Source organism: Opisthocomus hoazin, chromosome 8 (genome assembly GCF_030867145.1).
Source record: "Opisthocomus hoazin isolate bOpiHoa1 chromosome 8, bOpiHoa1.hap1, whole genome shotgun sequence".
NCBI classification, from domain to species: Eukaryota; Metazoa; Chordata; class Aves; order Opisthocomiformes; family Opisthocomidae; genus Opisthocomus; species Opisthocomus hoazin.
The window spans coordinates 23,842,577-23,862,318 of NC_134421.1; the positions used below are offsets into that span (position 1 = coordinate 23,842,577).

General features: G+C 35.9%; 1 protein-coding gene across 1 annotated transcript in view; it reads left to right on the forward strand.

The window, feature by feature from the left end:
• DCN (decorin) overlaps positions 1-19,159 on the forward strand; it is a 39,028-nt gene extending 19,869 nt beyond the window's left edge. The window contains exons 3-8 of the mRNA XM_009940099.2: positions 902-1,014; positions 10,104-10,317; positions 10,506-10,619; positions 11,830-11,923; positions 16,426-16,564; positions 17,640-19,159. Of these exons, the coding sequence (XP_009938401.1) occupies positions 902-1,014; positions 10,104-10,317; positions 10,506-10,619; positions 11,830-11,923; positions 16,426-16,564; positions 17,640-17,834 (869 nt within the window). The 3' untranslated portion in view covers positions 17,835-19,159. The remainder of the gene's footprint in view (positions 1-901; positions 1,015-10,103; positions 10,318-10,505; positions 10,620-11,829; positions 11,924-16,425; positions 16,565-17,639) is intronic.
• The last annotated feature ends 583 nt before the right edge of the window (positions 19,160-19,742 follow it).

A 19,742-nucleotide genomic window follows, 5' to 3' on the forward strand; every position in this document is an offset into this window, starting at 1 on the left:
AGCATTTCACGTTCTGATACCAAATATAAATAATAATAATAATAATAATAATAATAATAATAATAATAATAATAATAGTTAGGAAAGAACATTTTAATTTTGTGGTAAATCGGAATTACTAGAAAAGATTTGCTCTGTTCCAAGTCACGGTATGAAAGGAAAGCTGGGTAAAGCAAGTGTTATTTAACACTAAATAATTTCATTTCCATGACTTCACTAGACTTACATATCAGCTATTCAGAAAATAGTCCCAAAGAGAGTCTTTAATTTAAACTGTCTGATGTTCTTTTGGCAGTTGCAGTGAAACCAAGAGATTTGTTCTCCAGAAGACTTGGACTTAGTTTCAAATGAAAGAAAAGGGGGGAGGTGGATTGGTTTTTTTTTAAGGTGGACTTTAATGCAAGTTATTCAGTTACTGTCGAACAAATAGTATTTTTTCTGGAAATGATTATAACCAACTATTGTACTTCTTTCAAAAAAGCCTTCTACCTTTTAAATTGCAGGAAATATTCTCTGTCCACAAAAGCTAACACGCAGTGAAATTGAGAAATACCATGTGTCTTTCTGAAAGCAATTTTTTTCATAAAATTCAGTGGAATTAAACATGTTAGAAATAATTTTCCCAAACTCAATCCTTTGCCTCAAGCTATAACTCAGATATATTCTCAGAAAAGGGCATAATGGAAATACAAATAAATAAATTTTGATTTGACATAGCAAAACAAAACTCTCTTTGACTGACTGGAGACAGAAACACTTTCAGATAAGTCTTCATAAGTTTCTTCAGGAAATGAGTTCTAGAAATGGTGTTTACTGAAAGGTAAATAGTGCTAAGAAAAGTGCTGACCCCTATTTAAATTTTCTTTCAAAGTCAATTGCTTTTTCTTTTCACTGTCTCTAGGTCTGGAAAAAGTGCCAAAAGACCTTCCTCCCGACACAACTCTGCTGGACTTGCAGAACAACAAAATCACTGAAATTAAAGAAGGAGATTTCAAGAACTTGAAGAATCTTCATGTAAGTGTATAAGTGAACTAGCATTTGCCAAAAAAAATGGGGAGAAAATGTGGTTTTGGCCTGGTACTCAGCTTTTTAAGGAAAACTGATGAAATACTCTGTGATCTTCCTCCACCAGCTCAGCCTATTTATTTCCTTTCCCATTCCTCTCCTACAAACTCTCTTTTCATACCACAGACGTTTCTCATCTCTTTTCAGTTCTTCATACCTGTCTCCTGTCCATTCAGTCTCCTGATCTCCATCACAACTTCTCTCACCTACATATTTATGTTTTCAGTCCCTTTGACACAGTGACTTGAATATTTCTGTTTAAAAAGCAGATCCATCTCAACCCTGCCACCTCACTCATCACGGTATTCCTTCCCCTCCCACCTCTGAGCTCACATAGATTTGAATATACTATGTTTGTCAGTGGTTTTTCTGTACTAATTTTAGTTCAAAAATCTTTTCACATCAATGTTCTGTCCCCTACATTACAATGAAATTGTGGTTTTGCATTAACTTTCTCCTAGCAAAGCTCCATCCTCATCCCCGTTTACCTGCCAGTCTCATCCAACACTGCTGTCTGTTTTCCTCTTTGCTGTAATATTTTCCTTCTCTGGTTTCTGTGACTGCCCTTTTTTCTGGTTCACTTCTTCTTTTCCAAGTTTCCATCAGACAACTACCTTCCTCTGTTTCCAAATTGTTTTTTCTCTGTCTGAGGTCCTCCTCCCTTATTTCTATACTTTTTATGAACATTTTAAAATTCATACCTCGTAGTCTTGCCTCAATTTTGTTGAAATATCTTCTTCTTTCCACATCAGAAAAAGGCTATTACTTCTCTGCTTCCGAAAATAATACCCCAACATAGACATATTTCTGCAAATATTATTTTTATATCCTTTCACCAACACAATTTATTCTGTGTATAATTCCATTTGATCCTTTTTGATTATAACCAATATAAACTACTTGGCTTTGCTTTCATGGCTCTTCACAGCCTCTTTCTAGTCTTTTCATTCACAACCAAGAAACTGACTCTCACCTTTTATCCATTCATGATGCCAGTGCCATCACACAACCACTATTTCAAACAAGAATCTGCATTCAGCCATTCAGACTTGGAAAAAAAATGGCTATAAACATTTATTTCCTTAATTACTTCTAAATTCCCTCTTAAATTTTTGTTTTAATATAACATCAAGAAGAAATATTTTAAAAAATTTCTAGGAATAGGCAAAATGCCAGTCTGTCCATAGTGGAAGGAGCTGCACGAGTAAATCATGATGAGGTTCATGTCATCTAATTCTAACACAGGTGTCTATACTTGAGCTATTCATGTAGATAACCTTTACAGTCAAGAAAGAGAAGTAGGTGCTTCTGCACCACATTTCATCTGGCTTGGTTTTAGAATGAGATGACTTGTGCCCCAGAATTTTTTTGCAATTCCTCTGTCTGGCTACTGAACAGATTCGACCCCCTAATTCCTGTCCACTTGTTTCGGCGTTCTTCCACCTTGGAGTGGAGTCCTATGTTTTCAGTGAATATTATCTGCAAGGTGCTAAGAGAAAAGCCTTTTCAGTGGAATTAATCTTTTTGCAATCCTTCTTCATATCATCTAATTCTAACACAGGTGTCTATACTTGAGCTATTCATGTAGAAAACCTTTACAGTCAAGAAAGAGAAGTAGGTGCTTCTGCACCACATTTCATCTGGGTTGGTTTTAGAATGAGATGACTTGTGCCCCAGAAATTTCTTCCTAATTACTGTAAACATCAGCAACCATAGGTGTAATAGTTTTAGAAGAGATTTTCATGAACAAATTGGGTAGAACCTAAAGTTCAACTTTTACTAAAAAACAGATGAAGGAGAAAAGAATGGATGTACCTATAACTTGCCTGTGGCTTCTGTTTCTGCACAAACATAACTGCTTATGTCCTAAGTACACAATACACAGAAATGGAAATGAAAGAGAAATTAGTACCTACAAAAATTTTTTTTGTATCAGAAAATTTTCCTGAGTAGGGAAAAGGGCAGTTAAAACTTGCAGCTGTGGAAATACGTCAAGCAATTGGAAAAGGATGCAACTAAGGGAATATTTATCTGTAAAAAATAGATGACTGCCAGAAAACACCAGAGTCAACAGTTCTGGTGTGCTTGGTATTTTCATAATTTTTAATTTATCTGGGAAAAAGTGGCTAAAGTATTCCTGTTGTACTATAAAAACTCAGTAAGAATTCACACTATTTAAAAATGAAAGATGAGATATATTTTTTACCAAAGAATTTGGGAGAATAGGGGAAAAAACTGAAGACAGACTTTTTTTAGAGCTGAGGACTGAGTTTTGTGGTTTCAGAAAACTGTCTGATACTATGTAAAAGCTTTGCTTATGATTTAGACCTGTGGCAAAATAATCAGTGAGGTGCAGTTGGAAAAGCCAGGGAAAAAATGTATGAAACTGCCAGAATTTTCCAGGCAGACTGACACTTCTGGATAGAGTACAGTACTTTGATCCCATGGACACAATAAAGAATCCAAAATACTACATGAGTAAGCCCTCTTGCAGAGTGAAGGAGGAGTCTACAAAAACAGCACATGGAGTTGCATGCTGTGTGGCAAAGCCAAAGAAAACCAGCATAATGCCTGGCACTTGGAAAAAGAGGTGAAAGAAAATACTGTGTATTAGATCACTAGAACAGCACAAACAACAGAATAGTGACTACATGCTTTTCCACCAGGAATTTTTCAATGGCACAGTGTTAGTACAGCAAAAGATGAATGTGCTGTTGGCCTGAAATCTAATGGAACGTTGCTTAATTTAAGCTGGCAGAAATATGCAAAGCCATGGTTGTGCATACAACAGTGCTAAACCCAGTTCTATTTATACTGAAAGAAAAGACCTGCACAAAAGAGAGAAAAGATTTAAATTTGGAGTTAAGGTTATGACCATATCCACACTAAGGGATGATTATCAACACTAACTGTATAGACAAATAAACTGAAACACTCTTTGTAGTAATATCAAGTGGGAAAAATAAAGTATTGCATTCGAAAAGTTTCATGCACTCTTTTTTTTTTTGAATCAAAAGAAGTCTCCCTATGGAAGGACAAGACCCCAGATTAACTGAGGAAAAGTCGAAGAACATCTTCCAGGGGTACAGAAAAGCTCCAAACAGATCAAAATAATATTAATGAAGGAAAACAATCTTCTGCTGACTCATTACAGCTTCAGTTCCCTTTTCCCAGGATAATTAAGGGAGAAGTTATGTAAACATAATGCCCTGCAAATCACAGAATGAAGAATCAGTGACCACTGCCATACTGTAAAAAATCAAAGGCAGATATCTCTGGTTTCTACCTCTGAACTCAATTCCCACTATCCTCAATGGCTGACACTCTTAGCAGGACTGAGAGATACCATTTTTTAAATTTTCTGTTTCCACTTGGTGCAAATGTAGGGTTCTAACAAATATTCTGAGAAAAAAAGAAGTTAATCTTTCTGAAATGGAGCACCCTTTCAGAGAGTTGTCATTTCCTCAGACTCTCCTTTGAATTATGCTTAAGATACAATGAGATTTTCCACTGAAACAAGTGCAACACACAACAGGCATGTAAAACATTTTTAATGTGCAGTGGGTAAAGATCTTTTCATGTGAGGAAAACAACAGAAGAAAATACTTTGAGGGCCTTAAAATTCTGGAAAAAGTCAGCATACAAAGCTAATGAAAAAGGAAATCTTATGGAATAAAATAAATGAGTAAATTGTGATAAAATGAATGACCAAAACGCTTGCCTCAGTAGACAAGGACAGGGTGGAAAGATTCTCTAGAAGTCTAGAGCATTAGGATTATTTTTTCTTGGAGCAGGAAAATGTAGAGCCAGCTGCTCCATGGTCATCTATGCAAGTCATGTTACACAGTGCTGTCGTTACACAATGCTTATCAGTGAGAACTCAAGCTCCATGCAAACTAGATCTGCAGCAGACTCCTTGGCTTTGCAAGATTATTCAACAAGGCGCTGTGGATGTGGTCAAACTGCTTTCCACAGTCATCTTTCATTTATACTGACTGGCTGTTGTTTCAATGCCTTTCCATCTCCTTCCCTCACAGTTCATTCATCTCTCTCCTCTTGTTTCTATGTCATCCCTTTTTCTTTGCCTTTCTCAGCTGTTTCCACTTGATCCTAACCCTACCAAAAACTCTAAATAACAACAAATAAAAAATACTTGCACCATCATGTTTTTTTATACCTTTATCCTTTTCCTGCCTTAACTGTAGATCAGGGATTCTTTAAGAGACATAACATCTGGAATTCTGTTCAGAGACCTCCTTGGATTGAAGGGCTCTTGTTTCCTTGAAGTTTACCAGTGTTTATGGTTTTTTAAAAGAATTTAATGATGAATGCTTATTTTGTAGAATTCTGTCTCCTGGTATAATACGAGAAGAAAGTCATATTCTATTTTATATTTTAGATGTTATTTTTTTTTTTTCTTTTTGCTAAGTGTACATCCACTTGTAGTAATGTGGCAGAAAAGCTGGACTATATGTCCAGGTTATGAGTATGACTTCATAACCAAAGCCATAAGTCAAACAAAAAGGACCGAATTTATCATTATTTTTATTTGGACGCCTGACTCCCGAGCTGAAAATTCTTAAGGTATTACTGTTCCTAGCAGAACCGTAATAAAAAACAGGTAATAATGTAATACATAACTCAGGAAATTAAAGAAATTCCGTTGGGTCAGCAGATTGACTTTTCAGTTTAAACCCTGAAGGACACATACATCATTAAATATTTGATGTTAGGTAAGAGTACCATCCCCAGCTGGCAAAACAGATGTATCATCACTTATTATGTCTGATAACAATTTGCGAATCATTTGACAGTTCTGATTTTAGCAAGGCTCTCACTTCAAATTATTCTAAACCAAAAAGAAGAGGAATAGGGGTGAAAACTCCTCCGAACAGTTCTCTGAGATTCTCACACAATGAAATCACACCAAAAAATACAACTCCCTGCTCCTCATCCCCAGACAGGGCAAAAATTGTAACTGTTGGTAACCCCAGGAAAAACAACTCTATACTAGTTCCCGTATGATTGCCACACACTCCCTCTACGGTTTGTCAGGACGTATTTTGACAAAAGCCTGCCAAGAAGTGTTCCAAAATTTTCCTGAATTGTGAATCCTCCTTTTTGTTTTGGGAATAAATATTTGAGGTAGAAACCAGGCCAGAGGGAGCTAAATGGCCAGACTCCCACTGACTTCAACTAAGCCAGCATCTATTCCTGTCATACAGTGATTTTTTTTGCTGTTTTTCTTTGCTATGCTAATATCAGAGGTGTTTCAGTAAAAAGTAAGCCATCTTTGGAGCAAAGCCTGGATTTTTTTTCTCCTCTGAGCACTGCTTAAACTGCTGGTCATGATAAGGTTGTCCACAGGTATTACCAGAGTGCCATATCATAATAGAGGCAATTTTTACAGTGCAATGTTTACATGCTATATATGACAAGGGAAAAAATTTTATCTTGGAGAAATGAGGAAGGAAGATAATTTTACTCATATCCATAGGAAATTGCTATGAACTCTCTAAGTCTAAGTGATGACTTTAATATTTGATGTAATTGTGCCTCTTTATTTGCTTTTTCTTTCTTGCCTCTCTTCTTACCTATGACTAAGTATCTTAACACCCATATCAAACCATGATGAAAGCTGTGCATTGGTGCACTCAGCCATTTGTATTGGGAATTGGTGATATGCTTTTATTGTTTTTTTGGGACATGCACACACACATTTGTTTTAAAAGAAATATCTTTTCCTCCACCAATAATGGGAGTGTGGAAGAAGATAGATTTTTAAGAAAAAATTTCAATTCCCGTGGCTCTGTTCTAGGCTGTCACATTTCTTCAATCAGACAAATCATTTCATACTAGCAGCATCTGAAGTGCTATCTGTGGCCAAGGGCTCCAGCACTTTCAGCACTTTCAGGTTGACCCTTATTTTTCCCTGCAAGTACTTCTTACCCTGTAGAAAATTTTTATATGTCCTTTGACAAGGTGAATATAATGCCCCATCATGCCATCTGGGCTTTATTCAGGTTAGTTAGTCCATGCGGCATGTTTTTGCCTGACATCCCTTCCTCAATAGCACTGCCTGCAGATGTTTTCCCTAGGTTTTTCTCCTCTAGTTCCTGTTTTCACTGACCTCTAAATTCCCCTGAGTTTTTAATTTCATTTTATTTTGTTTTTCTTTAACTTTTGTTACATGCAAACCATATGGGGCACATTCTGAGGAAAATAAACAGCATTGCTCCAAGGCTAATAACTTAGTTCTTGAAGTCTTGCATATAATACAGCTATTGTGAAGTGGGAAAGGAACCCAGGTGTATGGCTTGCCAGGTGCTGTGCTGGTGTGTTATCCTCATCATTTGCTGTCGCTCTGGGAGACAGTAAAACATCTCTTGCAAATTCTGATGTGTGGGTTTATTTTTTTCTTTTTTACAGCTGCACAACAGTGTGGAAAAAATATTGCAGGTTTAAAATAGTGGGAGTAGGGACTTGCAGAGCAGGGTGTATACAGGAAATGATTTCTGGTACAAAAAAGTTGAAAACTACAGGCTTGTGATACCTTCCCACCTTATACCACCATACAGATGTTCCCACTGTGAAAGCAGTATTTTTAAACATACCATCATTTCTAAGTGACTTTCTGAATATTTGAATAAAAACTCAGTTCTGTGTGTTTCCCCAAGATAACACGATCATACTCAGGAGAAAGCACTGGCAAAGCGGAACTGATTAATCCTAGATACCTAGATAATTTCTGGGTTTGGTCAGGGCTGTCAGTTCTGCTCTGAAGAGCTGTAACAATCCTCTTAACATCAGCTACTCAGAGAATATTTAAATTGCAGGGCCTAGCTGAATGTATAGCTATCTATTTCCAGCAAGAAATATTTCACTCCAGATGATCACCTGTGATAATCACAGCCCAAACACTTTTTATCTGAAAGGCAACTAAGCTAAAACAAATCAAACAAAAAAGAAAAAAAGATAAGGCAGATTTTTGGCTCTAGTAAATGACCAATTAGTACAAAGTAGGAATCAGGATAAAAGTTTCAAATGCTGATGAGTCTAAACTCATTGAATGTTGGGTTAGATATCTATGGAAAAGAAAACCATGGTGAAATGAAAAACTGAAAAGAAATGTAATTAGCAATAGCACATTCAGTCATTTAGTGATTATCACAAAAACAACGAAAAAGACTCATGTGCATAATTCAAGCTGTACCCCTCATAATAACTGGGTTCCTTCCCATGTCCTAATATTGTGTGGGTGACTGTGTTACACTATGGGCAACATCTACATCTGTGTCAGAAATCTGGCAATGGTGACTCTCAGGAAACCACATCCCATGTGTACCCCAGGTATTCTCATGGCAGTTCTTATAGCTCAGGCTCAGATAAAAGAGAGTTGGGGCCATGGCTTCCACTGACCAATATATTTGTTTTCAGAGAAGCTTATTGTTAGGGAAATACCCTGCTGAACTGTGAGTGACCTTTTCTACCTCCTCTTGCAACTGTGTTATTGCTAGCTAGAACACAAAATTAAAACCAGATATGCTCAGCTTTGTGCGTGCTCAGTGAAATCCTGTACAGAGCTCACTGCTTGCTTTGCTCAGGATGATCTGCAAGAGGAGTGGATTAGGGAAAAACCACACATCCAGCACCATTTTAAACTACCTGCTCACCTCTCTTTCAGTTTTCATGATAAAGAGGTGCTGTTACAGATGTCAATACGCTTCTTGGAACTGTTTTAATACTGACTTGATAGTGGAAAGAGCTGAATGCTCAATGTTCCTCCAAGATACAACCTAAAGTATAATTCTGAAAATATTAAAATTTTATTAAAACACACTGAATGTTATCTATAGTATATGCAACATAGTAATTTGTGGTTTAGCGGCTGGTGACTTCTGTTTCTGAAAATAGCATGATAGTGTTAGTGAACAAAGATGTTCTATAGTCATTCTCTAGTAATAAATATAAATATTGATATCTATACTTGTACTTTGTACTACATTGTGTAATGTACAGCCCATTCTGCCTCATTCACTGCACAAACATGCAACGCTGTAAGTCTGATAAATAGATAGTAAACAGATGGAGTAATAAGATCCTTTCTTACATGTATCATATCTGAAATGCTTTCCATTAGTTGCATTGTTATTCTGACAATAATGGGACTTTCTCTCCCTTTTATATCAAGTTAGCTTAATCAAAAAGAGAGTTAGCAATAATGTAAGATTTCAGAGGAGTACAGAGACCACCTGTCTCAGGTAACATAGCTTTTATTTCCTTCCTGACAGTATAGAAAGCTAATGTGCTTAGAGTTACACTGAGTCTAGATATCACAGAACTACATTAAGCACCTATATAGTAGGCAGAATAAATATGATCTATGATCCCTAACTGCAGAACTTAGAGTATGCCGCTTCACATTACTCCCCTTCCATACTAAGTTATGCATACCAAAAAAATAGCTTATATCTTTGCAAAAATGAAGTTTTTATCAGACAGAAACCTAATAATTATAGTCTGTAATACTAATAGCAAAGAGGTGATGATATACATATTTTTATTAAGCTAGGCTGTGCCTTCACTGTATTGAGTCATAGAAATTTTTATCCCTTGAAAAACTGTTTAGGATGGCTGTGTGATAATGGGTAAGGTGTTAAAGTATCCTCAGAATAAATAATACCAGAAAAGAAAAGCAGGTAAAACTGATAATAATGGTTTTAAGTGAGTGACTTGTTCTTCACAGCTTTCACGTGGAAGGGTTGTACATATTCTTGGACATACATTATAGATGTTAACAGAAGCTGCAGATACCTCAGCAATGAAATAACACATGCATTTGTAATGTAGGCCTTATTTATCTTCAAATGTTTTCAGAAGTTCTTAATCTATTTGTTTTAGTACTGCATTGCATTTTCTTTGGCTCACTAGTTTGGCCATCAAAAGACACAAGAAAAGAATAATTATTTTTTAATGTTTCATTCGTAAAATAATTTCTCTAGTGGTCACCTGAGATCTCCTTCATTATTACTCCACAGGCATTGATCCTAGTTAACAACAAAATCAACAAAATAAGCCCACTAGCTTTTGCTCCTCTGAAGAAACTGGAAAGACTTTACCTGTCCAAGAACAACCTGAAGGAACTCCCAGAAAACATGCCAAAGTCTCTTCAGGAGATACGGGCTCATGAGAACGAGATCTCCAAGTTGAGGAAAGCCGTCTTTAATGGACTGAATCAAGTCATTGTCTTAGGTACGAGCATGAGAAATTATAACAAAATAAACTCTGTGTTTTTTCAAGATGTTGTTTTTAGTTCAGTCAGTGATTTTATGTAGAAATCCAAGAAATGCTCCAATAAATTGTACGTCCAAATTAGCTTTGACCTGAAGGACGTAGGTACTTACACTGCAGCACAGCTCATGACCATGTTTTGTTGGCAGAACTAGGCACCAATCCAATCAAGAGTACAGGCATTGAAAATGGAGCTTTTCAGGGGATGAAGAGGCTCTCCTACATCCGTATTGCAGACACCAACATTACTAGCATCCCCAAAGGTAAGAAATTCAATGGGTATTTCAGAAATTTGCACAGGTATAATATTGTGACTTTTAGTCAGCTGGGAAAAAAAATGATTATGGAAGACTTTTGAGTCACTCCTTAAAGTATCTATTGCTTGACTACTTTTGGTCTGTTGACTTTTACTGGTTTCAAAAATTTTGTTTTTCTATTATTAGAAGGTCAACAAGGGGTGCATTGTCAAAACCACACCATTTTGTGTTATTTTGCTTTTCTTGTTTTATAGCTGAAATATAAAGAGGAAGAATGTTTTCATCCTCCAACCCTGGTTTGTGAGCCTGATCAGCATTATACAGATGTAAACTCATATAGAACTAACTGAAGTGCTACAAACATTAAATCAGCCATCCATCCACAAGTGCGTGGGTTTGAAGCCAAAAATACTGTTCCTATACAAAACAGAAATATTTGATATTTTTAAAAGTATGTCATTGCAAATTGCAAACAAGAACAACTTCAATAAAACCTATTAAAAAACAAAACAAAAAAATATACAAAACCAGAATTGTTCCAATCCAGAGGAAATTATATTCAATTTATTCATGCTTCAGCCAGCAGATTGTTTTGAAATAGCTAATAAGTTTTTGAAAGTTAATACTAGTTGTTATTTCTTCCTTCCCAGATTTCCCGTTTTGGATGTTCCTTTGAGGAACCTCAGATAGTTAAAGTATTTGGTTCCAATTTTTTATCCTGATAAACAGAATTTGTGAACTATTATGTGCCCTACATAAAATAACATTACAATAATTTTACCTCGTCTTTATAACTTCATTTTCTGCTGCTGTTATTTGTTAGATATCTAGGTGCCAAATGTTTGTAGGTTTAGGTATGTGGATAGTCTGGCTAAAATGAAGGCTCTTTCACTTACACTATTATGTGTGTTTCATTTACATAATAATGAAGGTTAGAATTTGTATCTGGGGTGAATTTCATTTTGCTGTTTTTCAAAAATTAACTGTTGTATGATGAGCTTAGGAGCTTGGTCTTATTTCATGCCAAACAGACTGTTACTAGCTGTTTTCGGCTTCCCTGATTGTGAAAGTTTCTTGTTTCGTTCAATGAAGTGTTCTTGGCCGTATCTAGTAAAAATCTGTTTGTTGCTGTAAAAAAGCCTCAGTATAACACAAATCCTTTAAAAAAGATAATCCTGTTCTATCAAAAGTAATTTGATGGTGTTCTCTCTTTCAGGCCTTCCCCCATCCCTTACTGAACTTCACCTTGATGGCAACAAAATCAGCAAAATTGATGCTGAAGCTCTGTCTGGACTCACCAACTTGGCGAAGTAAGAATTCATTTCTTCTTTTCACGTAAGATATTCGCTGAAATTGTAACCACCTCACACACAATTAGAAAACATCATTCTGGGCTTCATGAGTTTTATCATCACTAAAGCAGCACTTAGCAGGAAGACCTTCTAAGGACTTGTGTACTGACTTAAGAGAAGAAAACATTTTTTTGGTTTTTTTCCTAACAAAACTTTCCAGCTGTATTTGCTTATGAGTGAGGTATGTAACACAGGACAAGTGTTTCTTTGATTAAAAAAAAAAATCCAGAAGAAAGAAAGACAAAGAGAGCAATTAGATTTTTTAATTGTGTCATGCTTCTTTCATTGTATTTCCATCTTTGGTTTATGCAGTTTTCTTGGGACACTGCATTGCTTATGCAATTTCCTCTAGAAACTGAGGAAAAAAGCACGTGGGAAACAAAACTTCTTGCAACAGAGCTTCCTCTGTTTCTCAAGAAAGGCAAGTCTGCAACGAGTCCAAGAAAGTGACAAAAAATAATTATACAATATAAACGAAAAAGTGTTGTTTCTTCAGGGTGATTTTACCTTGCTAACTTGTGAATATGTTGCTGCATAAGTTTCTGTAACTTTAGGAAAATATGAGACTTCCCAAAGATCAGTTATACACATACAGAATTATTTGTGAACTAGTTCACATCAGATAAAATGCTAACATAATAAAATGGGCCTTTAATACAAGGTATATTAAAACTATAGTACTTTAAGACTTTTCTATGAAAATAGGAGTGTAATTTATTTAAAACACCATTAATCTGATTACTAGATCTAATTCCTGGATCTTTGTCTTGACCATTCTGCTTGTCATAATGAAGGCAGAAAACAGAAGTCAAAGAAAGATTACTGAGCAATAAGAGTTATATTTACCACTGTTTATAGTAGCTTGGACAGCAGTTTAGTGCAATGAAATATATAGTAACTTAATGTGTATTTTGAATATGGCAATTCTGGCTGAAAAGTCTTGGAACAGCTTCCTAGAGCTTGTCAAATAAGGCCCTTCAATTCATGTTTGATGGTCCTGTTTGATCACAGATTCATCCCCAGTCAAAAAAAAGTTTGCTTCTGGAATTTAATGAAAAAACACCCACCATAATTATGCATTGGGGGACTACGAAGCAGTCATTGTTAATGATAGAGGCTTAGTATAAATATAACATCCTCCGGTGAAAAGATAAAGAAAACTTCCAAAAGCAAAATAAACAAGATTGTAGCTACTGAGGTAGAGGGTAATTTACTTTACGGGGGCGGGAGGTCTGTGTGTGTCGGAGTGTCAGCTGTCCTGCAAATGACTCAGTTTTTTTGTTTTTTCACATTCATACTTGGAAAACACTACAGGCAACATCACATGGACAATATTGTTAGAAATCCTTCCTGAGACATAAAGTTTTATGCAGCAAGTGCTGATGGACTACTAAAAATATCTAACCTTGGGCTGCTTCCATTGTGGCTGTACTGTACAGCGAAACAAGACACTCTGTTGATCGTGGTGTGGAAATGTGGAACTACTCAGAGCAGGCACCAAGTTTTAAACTGCTCTCTGGCCAGTGCTTAGGCAAGCAACCTAAGCACAGTCAGAACTCCTCTTTTGCGAAGGTGAAAAATACGGCAGAATACAGATTTGGTGAAAAAGGAGGGCATTAGACATAACAGAGCAGACAGATAGAGAAAGGAGGAAGCTCCAGGAGAGCTCCAGGAAAGCAGATGGGATAAATCTAAGGGGCAGCACGCCCCTTACATCTCAGAAACAAGCTACTGAAAAATAGCTTTTATTTACACATCTAAGACTTCAGAAACATCAGTAAGGGGTCAGGCCACTATCCTCCTGGAGCACGTCAACACATGCTAAACAGTCTAATAGTTGCCCCAAAGCAGAGTTAGGCTTTGAAAAGCAGGTCGTTTTTCTGACTGTGTTAAGGTGCTTTGAACTGTAAAAGATCTTAGCGTAGATCTACTGCTCATTCTCTTTCGAATTCTTGAGTTCTAGCAGATCACTAAGATTTGTGCTTTTTAATTGTTTGTTTTCCTTGTATAATTAAGTCTTCCAAAAGTCTTTGTATAGTGCTGCAGTGGGAAAAAAAAAATCTCATTAATATAAAGCCAACAAAGACTTTGCTGGGTTCATGCAGGAATGAGCTTCACAGGAGGATATACACGTTACACAGCTGATGTTACTAAAGTCTAGATCCTATTATAGTTTGCGGAAAAGGTCTAGCTCCATGCAGAAGTTGCATCAAGGCCTGAGTAACGATGATGTTAAGCAGCATGACGTTTGCTAAAATGCATATAACAAAAAAGTGAGAATGGACATACAGGGATGTTGGAGGCAAGAGAAGGTGAAGAAACATTTGAGATTTTCTTAATATTTTAGATATGTTTTTGAAGATGTTCTTCAATGATTTAGAACATTGTGACTAGATCAGCTAAAACACTAGAAATATGTTACCTGTTTACTAATGTAGAGGGAAATAGTACCTCAATATAGTAAGCAAGAGTGATTTTTCAAATTCTTCCCTTTCCATTCCCATGGGAAAAAAGAAGAGACGCAGACCATATTCTTTCCTAACACTCTTAATCGCCCTGTATTTTACACACTAATGTTCTCGTATTTCATTTGCAAACACAGGCCCCAGTGACTGAGAGTTTGTTTGCAACACCTTTATGAGATTTAATCATATATAATTTCACTGCTTGTGCAAGTTAGATCCACTTTTCTACAGACTCCTCCAGTTTTACTCTTTCCCTAAAAGAGTTTTCCTTCATGAGCTAATACTGAGTTGGAGCTTGTCTGTCCTTATGGTGTATAAAGGAATTATTTTTGCCTCAACAGACCAATATGAAAGTCAGACCTGCTTTTTTCATGCTGGTCTCCCTAGGTGTGACACACCTTCTTATAGACCTACTTACATAGTGAGCATATATTTAGACATGTGTCAACCAAGAATTTATTTTTTTTTCCCCAGTCCTTTTATAGGCATTCAGTATAAGCGCCCATTACTGAAGTCCTTAGTAGAAATTCTGTAGATCTGCAGATCTAATTGCTCTGTAGGGTCAAATCCTCCAAGCTTTCTAAATCTTGAGGTACTATACTCAAAAGGAACTTTGTTCTAGTAAGTTTAAATGAAAATTCTTCCTGACCAAGTTCTAGCAGAGATATGGGATACTGTGAACTGATTTGTGAGTGAAATAAATCCCTGTTGATATCAGTGGAAGATAGTCATTAGGCTCTCCTTCGTCATTTAATAGTTTGACAAACATTGCAGTATTTAAATGAGTATGATTATGGCTAATTATATTACATATAATACTAGTTAGCAAGATCTTTCTTTGACTTTCTAATTTTAAAAGGAAAATTATAAAATGTACTTCCATTCTTGGACAGAATTATTTCTGGAAAAATCTCTGCCAAAAGATTAAACAAGAATTTTTAGTTCTGTGATTTTACTAGGCCCAGACTCTGACTTATACTGATACAAGCCATAAAGAATTACATGTAGTAGATCACTGTGAATCAGACTTTCTCTCAAAGTACCCACCCATAGCAAAGTATTTTATCACAAGGATTCTGATTACTGATATTAAATTTTTTAATTGATTCAGTTGTTAATATGTCTCAGAGCATATTTCCACCAAAATTAAAAAAGATTTTTTAAAGAAAAAAGATAAAGCAAACTAGATGAAGTAGGGTTAGTCTTTCTAGAAATAATTTTCTCAAAGGACAACACTCCTGATGACAACAACTCCTGCAGAATTACTTAAGTAATGTAACTTATGCGAGTCTCTTGAAAAAATTCAGGTAGTTTTGTAATTGCAAATTGAAATAGAATTAACACAGAAATACACAGATTGGACCACATTTTCTAAACTGCAAATAACTTGTGCTAGTAAACCCAGAATGTGGATGTATAAAGCAAGAAGGATGATTTTGTGGTGAAAGCTATGGACTGGAACCCAGGAGAAATGTGTACGTCCCACCTCTCTGTCCTGCTGAACAGATCATTACGTATGACTCAGCTGCTGTTTCCAGTGTGCAACAGGGCTCTAACTACATAAGTATCTTAGCAGGATGTGGTGAAGATTTGAACTTCATAGTTCTGGTCATCCTGGGTTATGTAATTTGACAAAAAAAGTTACAGAGAATGCTCCTGAATTAATGCAAGAAACTTTTATTCGGCTTTTAAAGAAAGACTAGTCCCTAAAGAAGTACACAGTATGTATTTACAGTGGGATTAGTCACATAGCTCATGTAAGCATGCAGTGCCATGGGCACAAGTTGAATGTTATCATGATAATTATGACAGCTGACATCAGATGTCAAACTTTTTCAAATATGTTTATCATTTAAAGTAGTTCTCCATGGCAACTCAGAATTCTCAAAGAGAATTTCTGAGTTCTGCAACAGTACTGCATAGAAGTCATCAACCCAAGAAAAATGGTTATGCGAGTAAGTTTAATGCATATTTTTGTTTGGGGTTTTTTTTCAGATTGGGTCTCAGCTTCAACAGTATTTCTTCAGTTGAAAATGGCTCACTTAACAATGTACCTCACCTGAGAGAGCTCCATTTGAACAACAATGAACTTATCAGAGTGCCTGGTGGGCTGGGTGAACACAAATATATCCAGGTAAAGTTTATCATACTACCTCAGAGAGAAATAGCTGAAAGATTCTGAGTGGTATTTGTGTTCAGTCTTGAACAGAGATATATACAGTATTTGTGAAAAAGGTAGTGATGCAACTTTCATAAACTGTCAAATAGGCATGGAAAAGTTACAAACAACAGGAAGACTCTGATTTTTGTGGGGGTGTGGTTGTGGAGTTGTGTAGATCTGGAGGTGTGCATTCATGTCTTTCTGTGTCTGAGGGGATGCAACAAATATACAAATTGTGTACTTTGATTTCCTCTTTACTCAAAATATGCTTCCAAAGAACATTGCTGAATTTTTTTCAGTTCTTCTCAGGGATTTTTTGCAGCCTTTCCCAAGAACCTTCCCATTGGCATGTCACAAAACTCTGCCCTCAGGAGGGCGAAGAGGTGCAATAAGCTTTTCACATCAGCAGTATTACTGAGGTCTGCGTGGCTGGATAGATAGAAATATGGCCTCTTAGAACTAATTAAAATCTGTTTTCACTTGGACCACGATTTTACGGGAAAGCAAGCTCCCAAAGAATGAAGACTCCCAAATCTAAATCACAACTTGCACGTAGCTTGGGAAAATTCATCAGAAACTGTGACTCTGGAGCAAAGTAATACTCATCAGCTATTTAAAATCTTTACTAGTCATTACTTTGGCTCCTAGTCCTGTACAGTTGCACTCACAAGAGTGAAAGCACTAGAGCTGGAGAGAAACCAGTTAGCACCAAATACATTCTTTATATACAGCACATGCTTCTGCACCACAGCCCTCTATTAATAATTCCACATCTTTGACTCCTTTTTTGGTTACACTATGATCAGATGATATTAATGTTATTATATTGCCTTGCACAGCTTCTGCTTTTTCTGTAGAAATTATTTCTAAATGGGTATACTCTAGGACTTTCAAAATGTAAGCAGAATCAAGAATTTGTTTGGAAAAATGGTTGTATTGTCACTCTGTATAACATTGCATAATACATACCAAGTACTTGACATCAAATCATTTATCTCATTTGCCACAGTAGATCTATTTCTCACTTCTGTACTTCTGTGCTTTTCAGGTGGTCTATCTCCATAACAACAAAATTGCTTCAATTGGTATCAACGACTTTTGCCCTCTTGGCTACAACACCAAAAAGGCTAGTTACTCTGGTGTGAGTCTCTTCAGCAACCCTGTTCAGTACTGGGAAATCCAGCCCTCTGCTTTCCGATGTATCCATGAACGCTCTGCAGTACAGATTGGAAATTACAAATAGATGTCTAAAGATGGGGTCCGGTTGCGTTTCAGTTGAAGTACCCATTGTAATAGGCCTGTTCAAAAAATTGTTGCTAACAATTAATGCCAAATACCAGAAACTTCACTTCAAAGTGGAGACGATCCATTGATGTAAAATAAATTAATCATTACAGATGTACAAGATCAAGCATAACATCAAAAAGAATTGCCAGCTGTGCTTTAAACTGACTTATTTCAGCCTTCTTTTCCAGCATGCTTTCTGTGGCGTTTTTCAGTTTGCTGAATGCTACAGATTTTCAGATTCCACTGTATATGAGATTCGGAGTAAATATTTGTCAAGTTATGATATAAAAAAGAAAGATAGTGATTGAGGTTATTTTTATAGCCACACAAAAAAAAAATAGTAAAGGGAAAAAAGACTCTCAAATCATCTTGAGACTTGAGAAAGTGAGAGTTGCCTCTTTTAAAATTATTTCAAGCCCTGGAGGTTTAAAAATATCCACTATAACACTAAGCTAATTCTGAATGTATCTGTTTAGCAGAGGCAAATAAATTTGTTGCTACTGTCATTATTTTGGTAAAAATAAAATACATCCATATTGTGCACATACTTTTTTAAAGTTTGCCATTCTTCTAGAGCAATGCTATTCAGGATTAGACTAACATACTCCTATTGAACAAAATAATGAGTAGTCTGCAGTACAAAACTTGTAACCTCTGTCTGGAGCTCAATGGCTAAATTTCTCTAGGGCAAATCTCTCTCACCTTAGTCACAAGAGCAGTTTTAATGACTTCAGTGAGACTGCCTTGCAGAGTATGGTATTAGGGTTTAGTCATTGGTATCAGTCCATGTATATATCTAACCCAAAAATAATAGCAGTTCATTGTTCACTTGTTCTGCATTGTACATTTGTCAGCATCCTTTACTTATTTTGGTTTTTTTTAAACAATGTTTTTAATTGTCAAGTAGAAATATGCAGGCTCTCCATCTGATGAATTTGTGGAATTTAGATTATAAACAAAATCATAAGTATAGCAAAATATGAAGTGAAATAACTGCAAGGCCTAGCTGGACATTGCTGGGATATCATTCATAGAAGTATCTACTTAGAGTAATTTGAAGCCCTCTGCAAACTGGGATTCTTCAACACGTACCAGTGTGTAGCAAGTACATCAAAGGTAGGCTGCACATTTCTACTGTCAATCTACAAAGCTAAACATATACTCAATAAAAATGTCACCTTAAAAGAATCTTCTGCAGCCTCTTAATACTCCAAGGTCATTCTCTCTAATTTGTAAAACTTATATGTCATTTATATTAAAGAATAATGTAATACAGGCAAACTCCAAAGTGTTTGTCTTTATTTTCTGTTTTGATAGCATAATATAAAATATCAGAACTTTAATTATGATTGAGTCTTGAAAATTGAACATCTTTGGCATGGTGATAGCTAAAGTAAGAGCATGTTGCGTTAAATTATTTTACCTCAAGAAACTATTTCATGCCTAACACTTATAGGCATTTTTTTCTAGAAAACTGATATATTCTCTTTATAGCAGTCATTTACTCAGGCAGTAAATAATTGGAAACGATTATGAATCACTGAAACTGTTACACAGAAAAAGCATGTTTGCACTCTTGTTAGCTATCTTCTTCATGTAGTAGCCAATAATTTCCCCAATTTGCATCCATTTTTTATTCTGAGTTTCATATTTTTGAGACTTATTTTTAAATAAAGCTAACTGTACATGATATCCTTCTGTCACTGGAAGAAAATGCAGAAAATCAGCAGTTAGACTTTTTTGCTTTTGATTCTTGGCTGGATAGCCTTTATTATTCAGAGAAAGACTTCATGCAGAAAGTTAAGGAGTGTCATTTTAATAAAGAGCAAAAGCATTGTCTTAGCTTGAACAGCTCCACAAGGTT